This window comes from Trichechus manatus, unplaced genomic scaffold, assembly GCF_000243295.1.
Source record: "Trichechus manatus latirostris isolate Lorelei unplaced genomic scaffold, TriManLat1.0 scaffold00228, whole genome shotgun sequence".
In the NCBI taxonomy this organism is placed as follows: domain Eukaryota; kingdom Metazoa; phylum Chordata; class Mammalia; order Sirenia; family Trichechidae; genus Trichechus; species Trichechus manatus.
In genome coordinates, this window is record NW_004444164.1 from 139,277 (window position 1) to 150,828 (window position 11,552).

The following is an 11,552-nucleotide window of genomic DNA, read 5'->3' on the forward strand; positions in this document are numbered from 1 at the left end:
GCCTGTTGTAGCTGTTTCACAGCAGAGGATTACCTAGGGCTTACCATCTGGAGTGGGTGCTGTTGACAGCTGCTACTGTGTACACAGGGTGTATTCTGTGTATACAGTGTGTATGCCTATATGTCAGAGAGACAGCCCGGGAGAAGGAGACAGGAGAGAGACTATATCCTGGCAAAAGCATCTGAAACAACAGACGCAACATAATCACTACAAAAATGGGTAATTCAGACCAAAAGAGAAAGACTTTTAGATTAAATCTCTGATCATTAATAACACAGGTTGTAATTTCTACTTTATCATTCTTAATATAGGTCAATAGGTGAGAAACTGAAAAAAAAGTGCCTTACTAAAAAATTCATTTTAATTTCTAATTACAACAACTGTCATTAATCATTCTCAGGGTATGTATGTTGGAGAATTAAAAACTCAGGGTTTCATATACAGTTAAATTCTTTAAAAGAAATTGATGGCTTTTTACTAATTTAGGTGTCCAGTGTAGCTTGTGGTTTTAATGTTCAGGTATGATTTTCTTCCCCCATATGCATATGTTTAGAATTTGAAAAATTGAACTTAAAAAAACAAAAACAAAAACCAGATATTGTGAATTTATTGCACAAATGGCATTTATGAATCTCTGGATAGATAACATGGTTAGATACTCTTTTCTGTTTGACTGGGGGAGTGAATTCAAAGAAGGCAACCAGCACCTCCTCCAACATTTGATTTTCTAAATGTAAGATGGAGACCAATGCTCTCCCTACAATGAATACAGGAAGGGAAACCTTCTCAGGGCACTAGTTCATTCCTCTGTTCTGTACTATCCCAGCCCTAAAGCAACCACTGGTCTCCATACACCAGTCTCCTCATCTGGGGACAGGTACATGCTAAGTTTAAACAGGTGCCCGCTCTCAAGGAACATAGCCCCCCCAAAGCTCAAACCATTATTGGTTTTAAAGCATGAGACATGATGTTATTTCTCTTAAAATAAATAAGTTTGTAGCAGCTGCCCCTTTACTAAGGTTATAAACTTAAGCAATTTGATGATACTAGTCTCATACAAAAACTGTAAGGAAGCTTGTGTTCTATTTGGTATTGACTACATTTTTTATTAGAAGGTACTGAACCAATGCAAAACAAAAACATAAATTGCATCGTTTTTGTTACTCATGGGGCTTTTCTTTTTTTTCCAACACAGAAGAGAGAGTGTTTGGTAGTTGGCTATTTATAATTCCTTACCAGAACCTTAACATTCTCCATAGAATGTTACTGGAAGACAATCATATAACATAAAATTTAGTATTATCATCAACTTGATCACTCTTTTCAAAAATTCAGTCCCATGCACTTCCTGTAGGGTAAGAAAAAAATCTAGTCAAAATCACAGAGATGCACCTTGCCTTCAATGGAGGAAAATCTGTATATATAAATCCGTGTTTTATGTAGGTAGTATTCATATTCAAAAGCTTAGCTAATTTTCATAATATAGCTTTCTTGTATTTATTAGCATGTATAACAAGGTCTTTATGAGTCGGAATCGACTCAATGGCAACGGGTTTGGTTTTTTGGTTTTTGTTATAACAAGGTTTATAAAAAGGGTTATCTGCATATGTTTACAAATATTAATTGCTATTGGCATTTTATGCATCTAAATGCTTTTATTTAATGCTGTCTGACCCAGAAACGAGTCACATTTGTTTTGATTTTCTACTCTATTGTTCTTATCGCCTACTGGAATTTTGCGTAGTTAACAGCATTCTCATTGCAAAAAAGCAAAAAAACACCAAACCCATTGCCAGCAAGTCGATTCCAATTCATAGTGACCCTACAGGGCAGAGTAGAACTGCCCCACAGGGGTTTCGAAGGCTGCAATCTCTACAGACGCAGACTGCCACACCTTTCTCCCACGGAGCTGCTGGTGGGCTTGAACTGTTGACCTTTCGGTTAGCAGCCGAGTGCTTAACCACTGTGCCACCAGGACTCCCTTATTACAATAGGATTAGAAATTGTAATGGTGTTTTGCTAATAGTGTTTTTGCTACTTCTAATATAAAGCAAGGATTTTAATGGAAATACTATAGTGTGATAAATTGAGGCAGTAATACAAAATGACACACGTATAATGATAATGTTATTTCTATAAGCAATATCATATTTAAAAAAAAACAGTGAATATTATTTCCACATAAGTAAGGTTGTAAACATCCAGTGAAGCTTGCTTCTCTTCTCTCACTCTTTCTTTCAAATTCAAATGACATTTTTATTTATGAGGTCCCAGACAAAGGACCGTAAAATTCTTAAAAGCAATTTCCTGTATTTAATACTTGTTTTCTATTCATAGGTTCTTTTTCTTTCAGGTCTCTCAGAAAAACAATATATACGTAAGCTTACACACAGTTCAACACTTCTGAATACGCTAAATGTATACATGGGCTCCCATATGCCTCCTCTTTCAATCTAACACAGATGAAGGGGCAGGGCGAACACAGCAGTTGGGGCGTCGAAAGTTCTGCAGCATGGACTGGAAAACGCTGTGCTGCCTTCCTTTGAGCTTTTTATTTGAAGAAGTATCTGAGGAAATGGATCTCCGGGACTGGCTGCTTTGCGCTTTGATTAATTTCTCATGTTCCCTGATTTGTCTTTGTAAGTGGTTCTGGATCGCGATACCCAAGGACTCAGGGTCCAAGGAAGCACCGTACACCTCCCAGGTCATGCCCTGCTCATCCCACACCACGTCTCGGACACGCTTGGACTGTTTCAACTGGAGTTTGGAGTCGGCGCCAAGCTGCTTTTTCTTCTCTCCTGGGGTAAGTCCTACCTGAGCAGCAGCTGCTGTGACGTTTAACTTTTGCTCTTTGAGGAACTCGCTGACGCGGCTGCCCCGGCGGGGGCTGGCTTTGACCGCGCGAGAAGGGGTCCTCTTGCCAGAACCTGGGCTGGAGTCACCCATGGAATCAGAAGGCAGACTCAGGCTTGTGGCTGCCTTGGTTTGTTTATTTTCTTCTAAGGCGCTCTCCTGGTTCTTTCTCATTGAGGAGGGTGTGGGATTACCAGCTAATTCTGTGCCTCCACTTTCTTGAGGTTTGGGATTGAACAGTAGGGTTTTGGCTTCTGCCTTTTCATTTACACCTGGGGTATCAGTGCCAGCAGACTCTGGTTGTTTTACTATCTGAGGAGATGCAGGCTTCTGCTCCCCTGTACCTCCTTTCTCAGTGGGATCCAACTTCTCAGACTGGCCAGCTTTGCCAGCGGGAACACAAGAGTTGGGTAGTTTACAGTCTGAGTCTGTTCGGTGGCCATTGATGGTTTTCACTGTAAACTCAGATGGCTTGGCTTGAAATTCCCCTAATCCATGGCTTATTTCATCTTGACTGCCTGCACAGATAGAAATCTGGTCAACAGGGTTAGCTTTCAGGGAGCCAAAATTAGTACCTGAAAGCTGCTTAGAGATCAGATCTTTCCTTTCTGGAGTCATTCCTGCTGACTTCTCATCTTCTTTACACATATCTTGAATATTATTGGATGCTGCACTGATTGGTGAGGCTTGAAGGACCTCGTCTGGTAAGCTCATTAATTTACTTTCCCCTTGCAAAGCTGTGAAACCAGCTCCAGCTGCCAGGACGTGTACCTCTGGCATGATGCCATAGCGCTGACTCGCCTCCTGGGGGGCTAGTGTGCCGTCAGACAGCTCCAACGTGTGGCTCCTGCTGCCACTGCCACGGCAGATGACACGCAGTTGCTCTTGTTCAAAACGCTTAGGAGCAGGGTTTTCCTTTAAAAAGGCAGCGAGGATGCTGGGGCTGGTAGAGACTGATCTGCTTTCGACAGTTGCCACTGCCTGCACCTCAACATCTTGCCGAGTCCTGCTGGTAACGTCCTTGATCTCGCTTTCAGCTTGGTTGGTCATTGTGCTTACCTCTTTGAACCTTAACCCCTGATGCTGTGCTGGCAGCAGCACCTTCTTTGAGTCTGGAGGAAATGTTGGACTTTTGCTGGAGAGATGAGATGGCTGAGGTGCCACAGAAGACACGGCCTGGGGGTCCGAGGCAGTGGGAAAGGGCTGTTTGTTTTCTGAATACCCAAATTCCCTAGCTGGAGAGTCACAGGACCTTGGCTCAGAGTCACAAAGGTCTTGCTGCCTCTCCCCTTCAGATTCACCTACAGGAGAGGCTGAATGACTAGACACAGGGGTTGCTATCTTTGGAGTTTGCACCATTCCCTGGACTGTTTCTTGAGAAGGAAAATCACAGGGCACTTGATCTTTGCTGCTACCATGGCTGTCTCCTGCAGGACAACCTGACTTCTCAGGCTGCTCTCCACCTGAAGTTCTCTGTGATTTCACCTGGGTGTCTTCAGGCACAGATGAGGGGCTAGCTTTGAGCTGGTCAGCCAGGATGGCCTGGTTGGTGCAATGATTGGCTGGCATGGTAAATGGTGCTTGTGTAAGATCCTTCCCTGCTGCAGAACAGGGGGCTGGTGCTGCAGGCATGCTGCTTCCTGGCTGCTGGGTGTTACCAGGAGAGTTGACTGTGGGAAGCGCTTTCTCCACCTCACTGAAGATACCAGAAGAAGACATGTCTGGCTGGGTTGTCTCATGCTCACAAGCCTGCATCAGGGCCTCAGCCACTGCCCTGTGACTGAGGTCTGGTTCTGCGGGAGCCCCTGAAAGGCCATTGGCATTCTTACACAAGAGAGCTGGACTGTGCTGAGATGAGGCAGATCTCACCTCTCCTAGTTCCTCTTCTTTTCCAGAAGCAGCAATCAGGGAAGTTTTAGCCGATCTCAGAGGGTCAGGTACAGTCCCCATGGAATTTCTCTTCAGGAAAACTTCAGAGCGTTCCCTTGAATTGTATTCCCACTAGGAAGCAGTTGTATCTTACAGAGAAGACACAGTCAGGGATGATTCCTCAGAAGAATCAATCTGTGAATCAAGCAAGGAAACAGTGCCATTAACACAGTACATCACCTAAGGACTTAAAAAAATATAACTAATTGTCATTTATATAAGATGTCACAAGCACAGTAAACATTTTATTCACATGTTTGTTTTATATAAACATAGATCTTAAAAAGATTTTGGAAAGAATAATTTTAATTACATAAGTACTATTTCAGTGTATTAATTTCTGCTTGCTGTCTAGCAAATAGATTTTTAATGCATTTACCTAAGCATTTGATAGCTACCTTTAAAGTCATCTGTGTACTCTGCCTTACCAGATATCAGAAAATCCTGTAAAGTGACTGTAATCAAATCAATAAGTATTGAAATAGGAATAAACAAATATATATGTGAAAAAGAATATTTAGAAGTAGATCCAAATATAAATGAGGATTTAATATATGACCAAGGAGACATTTCAATTTAGTGGCAAAAGGATGGATTATTTAATGTAACAAAACTGACAAACTGTTTATTCATCTGGAAGAAGAGAAAACTAGATCTTTATTTTATACCATTTCCAAAAATAAATTCTAGATAGATTTAGAAGGATTAAAGATTAAAATGTAAAATAATAAATAAATAAATATCTTGTAAGAAAATCTAAGGGATCATAAACACAATCTAGAGGCAGGGAAGGGGTAGGCTCCTAAGCAAGGCAGAAAACATAGAAACTATTAGAGAGAATATAAACACAGATGACTACATAAAATTCAAGTCTTTTGCCTGGCAAAATATACCATAAGCAATTTAAAAAATATATTTTCAACCCTAGAGGAGAGGCAAAAATATCTGTATCAGGAGCTCTTAAAAACCGACGAGACAAAATAGTCTGTTGACAAAATGAAAAAAGAATATGAAAGCACAATTTATAAAACAAGAAAATTCAAATGGCCAATAAGCTTATGAAAAGGCCATCTAATTCATCTGTAGTCAAAGAAATGCAAATAATGTATCACCAAGATTTTACATTACACCAATTTTTGCAAATAAATAAATAAATAAAATTTATAATACTATGGTCTATGAGGATCTAGGTAAAGGATGTACTTTCATTAATTGTTGATGCACATGTGTAATGTTACAGCTTTCTTGGGAAGCGGTTTGGCAATAGTTTTTGGAACTAAAAATACATGTCCTTTGACCCAGAGATTCCACTCTTGGAACTCTATCCCATGGAAATAAAATAACCAGCATGTATGGATATACGTACAAGCATGTATACTTAAGTACTATTTGGAAAGATAAAAAATTCTGGAACCCCATGAGTAGGGCAGATGGTAGAATAAGTCATGATATATCCCTACTATGGAGTACTATGTAACCATTAGAAGAAATGATGAGGCTAGAACCTTTCACTCATGAAGGATTTTCCCAAGGTACGTTTGAGTGAGAAAAGTAAAAATATAGAAAACAGTATATACATTTTCATTTTTGTAAATGAAACACTATATATGTATGTGCTTATACATGATCATATAAATTTTGATTTGTCAATTCTAATTAGAATGAGACGTCTTACATGTTGAATAGAGGAGGGATGATAAGTTGGAGACAGGGAGGAGAGAGGGAAGGTAACCAATGGAGAGAAAAGACTGAATTTTAAAAAGTCCATCTGATATGATCTAGGGTATACAGCTATGTAAAGGTATAATTTATGTTTGTTTATACACTTTTTAGAAGGATAACTAGAAACTCGGCGATGTGATGATCAGAAATTAGTGGACAACCGTGCTTTAATATTATCTCTATCACTAAGAGCCCCCATGGCTCAGGCTAATCACTTAATTTCTCTAGACACCAAATTAGCTCGCTGGCAATAAAAATTATATACTTCTAAGGGCCCTTCCAGCTCCAAATTCAAGGCTCTTACTTTGCTTCATGTGATTGATGATAAATCAAATAGCACAATCTTCACTCAGGCTATCACTACAAAGTGCCAAAATAAGGCAAAGGCAAATATGAGTGGGCTCTGGTTTCTAAAAAATATAGTTTTATCTTTTGGTACAATGTCATTTGGCTAACGTACAGTCATATGAAATTTAACAATAAACTGAACTTTTTTTCTTCCCCAAACCAGCTCTTCCTTCTAACTTCATTATTTATATTAATGGATCGAATACTTTCCCATCCCTGGTCTTGACTGCTTTCTGCTCATTCAAACCACTTCTCCAGGTTTATACTCCATTTCTTTCTTACTTGAGTTTTCTGGTACAATCACTTGCTGTACCTCACTCAAACCTACCTTTCTCTCTCCTTCTTTTGCATCTGTGTTCATTATACCTTTTATCCTACTCTCTGCCTTCCTCAACCTCAAAAATCCTACCCATTCTTCAAGGTCCTACTTAAATTCCATTTCCTTTCTGAAGACCTCTAAAACTTTCAAATCATAAAGGCGCTCTCTTTTTTGAATCTTACGTAGCTATGGTCATCTATGTCATTTGTGTCATGTTTTTTATCCACGATTTTTGTACCATTGTTACCTGTATAAACACAGCATTTCTCCAAAAGTACTTCAATCCCTAGGAGGGAAGGAGATAAGCTTGTTGATTCTTTTCTGTCCACTTCACATGACAGAGTGCAGGGTCTCTTGTTAAGGAAAAACTTACAGGAAAAATTTGTTAATTGATCCTGTTTTCCACCCAAATGGCCATTATTAAAGTCCTGCCAAACTTCAAAATAATAAGAAATTTTAACCCATGGGATAAAACATTGGTGAAAAGCCAATTAAAAAGAGCATTGTCCTTGGAAATAAGAAAGTGGTTGTAGCTTGTTTATGTATTTGTCCTTTGGATTTAGACGATTAAAGCCCAGAACACTAGATACCAGCTGCAAAATGCGGGAAGGTCTCAGAAAGCCAGAAGTACAGAACGTCTTCTGTGTGATACGGCTGGAGCCAAGAAACCTGGTTTGCCAAAGGATTGTAAAATACTAACAGCTCAAAGTTCAGCTGAGAAAAAGAGGAGGGACTTCATAAAACTCTCAGAAGTCATGACGTTTGCTTCCATTTCCCACAGACAGCTGATGTTATTAGTTTATCTTTGAAAGGGCATTTTCATTTGTTTGCTTTGCTAATAGAGGTTAAATTATCAATAAATTCAAGAATCAAGAAGAAAAGTAAGATCGTAGGGACTGGAGAATGAGCCCAGTCATTTAAGACTGCCATGTTGCCCAGCTAACATCTGTAATTTGAAATCTCTTGATTTATTGGTAGATAAGAAATCAACACTACTCTCAACCATATGTGCTAAGGAAATTGTCGCAGCATCTCCATGAGCCCAGAAGAGAATTGCCCAAGTTCTGAAACAACACTCCCATTCTCCTGTTCCCTCCCCTCCCAAATGGTGTAAATATATGGTCTCCAATAGGCTTTTTTTTTTTTTTAAAGACATTTTAACAGTGTAAGTACTTGCTGGTTTAGAGTGAGGGGATATTGTCTTTATCATAAAAAGAGTCCATTATGTTAAGATTTAATAACCTCCAAGAATAAGGTTGCAAATAGGGAGCCCAGAGGCTGAATGAATCCCTCTGTAAATATGTGTGTGTGTGTGTGTGCGCGCGTATATGAGCACATGTGCGTACATGGAAATGTGGAAGACACAGAGAGAAAGAGATGGCATTAACACCAACTACAATGACATTCATAATGGGTCACCTGATGAAAAGCCCTGGCTTGCTGAAAGCTGACACTGCCCCTGCTCATTCAGAAAATAGTGGGTTCTACTACCACGCCATGCTGCCTATTTTCGTAACAGACACCACGCTTAAAAGGACAGGCAGCAGGGAATCTCTTAGCCCTTTGGGACTTCCTTCAGAGCTGTTCTGGTGGAAAGAACATTAGACTGAAAGAATGGAGAGAGGCTTGGTGGCTCACAGGTCAGCAGGATGCTGATGTACTGCAGGGATTTTGATAATCCTGTGGGCAGCAGTTACCTTTGCTCACTTCAGAATTGCCACATTGCTAGAACTAGGGCTCCAGGATGTCATCACATCTTAGTGATATTACAAAAGAGTTACACGGACCTCAGTGAGCACCTCTGTCTTCAGCCATCTAACAGCAGCTTTTAGTCTTCTGATGGCTGGCGAAAAGACCCTTAAACAACAATGAGGTAAGAGATTATTACTCCTGAAGAAAAGGATAAGGAAAAGAAATGTCATCTGGCCTTCTACTCAATGGGATTTTACTTGCTCTCTTTAATGGGGAAACTGCCTAGATCATTGGCATTCCGGACCCAGTAGATTCTGCCAGTGCACTTTATCAAGGAGAGATGATTCAATCCCCAATAACATCCACAGGCTGGAAAAAGCAGCTCCTTTTTTTTTTTTCTTAAAAAAAGAAAGAAAGGAAAGAAATCATGCTCTGTCACTGATAGCTGCCTGAAATGCAGTTTTCAAAGATACTAGCTGAAAACTTGTGTTTTCCCTTCAAATTGCAGCTGAAGCAAACCAGAATGGCTGAAAAGAAAACAAGGTTGCTTTGCTTAGTGCCACTAACAGTGTCATGTGGACTTTGGTTATAATGGTTGCTTTAATCAAGGCTCCCTATCCAGTTCTTTTGTTTAACACTGTTGTAGCAAAACAAATGCATGGCCTGTTATCTCACTGAATTCCATTGTTTGTAAGCAGAACTGAACAAAAAACAAGAGGTAAAAAAGAACTCTAAGAAGCTGATTGTTACTGTTCCAACTCATGGCAACCCCAGGTACAACAGAACAACATGTAGCCCAGTTCTGTGCCATCTTCATGCTCATGGGTAAACTCGAGTCCATCGTTGCACCCACTGTGTACTCTGAGTGCCTTCTAAGCTAGGGTGCTCATCTTTGAGCACTGTGTTGAACAATATTCTGTTGTGATCCATAGAGTTTTCATTGACTAATTTTCAGAAGTAGATCGCCAGGCCTTCCTAGTCTGCCTTAGTCTGGAAGCTCCCATGAAACCCGTTCAGCATCATAGCAGTATGCAAGCCTGCACGGACAGATGGGTGGTGACTGTATATGAGATGCACTGGCTGAGAATCAAACCTGGGTCTCCCGCGTGGAAGGTGAGAATCCTGCCACTGAACCGCCAATGTGTCAAATACAATTTGAGCAGATGGTTCTAAATCTACAGCAGCTTAGAATCATATGATGCAGTAAGCACTTATATCTGGAAACTGAGGCAAAGTTACACAATAAGTAAGTGGTAGAGTCCAGATTTAAATTCAGACCATCTGGCTCCAGAGTCCACATTGTTAAGCACAGTTTTACACAGGAGAGAGGCAGGGACATCTTCTTGTGGAGGCAAGCTCAAGGCCTGGGCAAGAATCATCATTAGACAAGTAAAGAAAGAGAGAATTCAAAAAGCAGAACAGTATAGGAACATATAGCCCTTACACAGTATTACCACTTCAAGCTCACAGAGGTACACTAAGCAATGCAGAAATATCTGCTCTCAATAATGATTAATCTGATTGGAATGTTTTAACTCATAGACTCATAGCGACCCTATAGGACAGAGTAGAACTGCCCCATAGGGTTTCTAAGGAGTGGCTGGTGGATTCGAACTGCCGACCTTTTAATTTGCAGCCTGAGCTCTTAACCACTGCACCACCAGGGCCCATATGAGTCGGAATTGACTTGATGGCAATGGGTTTTTTTGTTTGTTTGCTTTGGATGTTTTAAGGGCCACATAAGGATACCTGGTGGCACAATGGTTAAGTGCTCGCCTGCTAACGGAAAGGTCGGTGGTTCAAACCCACTAGCAGCTCTGTGGTAGAAAAGACCTGGTGATCTATTCCTGTTAAGAATATAGCCTAGGAAACCCTATGGGGCAGTTCTACTCTGTCCTAGAGGGTTGATATGAGTCAGAATCAACTCAGTGGCACACGACAACAACAACAAAGGCCACAGACTTCTCTGAGAAGCTGATAAAAACCATGGACCCTCTGTTTAGACAGACACACATTTGCACATAATTTTAGGAGGTTCATACCTGGGAACCTTTTCAAAGACTGCACATTAACAACCTTTTTCTAAGGCATCAGAAAAATGCCACAGAATGGAATTTATCTCCCTCAAAGAGATGTTACAGAGTTTAATGAGAAACCAAACCTGTTAGCGTCCAGCCGATTCCAACTCATGGTAACCCCATGTGTTACAGAGTAGAACTGAGCTCCATAGGGTTTTCTTGGCTGTAATCTTTACAGAAGGAGACTGCCAGGCCTTTCTTTTGCAGAATGACTGGGTGGGTTTGAACTGCCAACTTTCTGGTTAGTAGCTGAGCGCAAACTGCATCACCTAGGGACTTTTTCATGAACTAATATAAGTTAAATACTTAGCATGGTTCTTGGAAAATAACAAATACATGAGTTACTATTACTTAAAAAAATTATTATTTTGGCATCATTATGTAAGAAGGCGGAATTTTTGCTTTATATATTCTAGAGAGTCCATCTTAAATGGTCAACATTTAAATTAGTTTTCCATATATGCCCCCAATGCCCAGTCTAAAGATGATCATTTAAGAAGTAACTTTTAGTTAACTTGAAAATTAACAAAAAAACAAGCTCTCTTCTTTTTAGAAAACTTTGTGGGAGATGTGGATTTTTGGGTTCTTTCTCTGGTAAATTGATGATTCAG

General features: G+C 40.2%; 1 protein-coding gene across 1 annotated transcript in view; it reads right to left on the reverse strand.

The window, feature by feature from the left end:
* Nucleotides 1–2,354: 2,354 nt before the first annotated feature.
* GPRIN3 (GPRIN family member 3) overlaps nucleotides 2,355–11,552 on the reverse strand; it is a 76,701-nt gene continuing 67,503 nt past the window's right edge. Inside the window, exon 2 of the mRNA XM_004389009.2 lies at nucleotides 2,355–4,917. Coding sequence (XP_004389066.1) covers nucleotides 2,449–4,803 — 2,355 coding nt within the window. The 5' untranslated portion in view covers nucleotides 4,804–4,917 and the 3' untranslated portion in view covers nucleotides 2,355–2,448. The remainder of the gene's footprint in view (nucleotides 4,918–11,552) is intronic.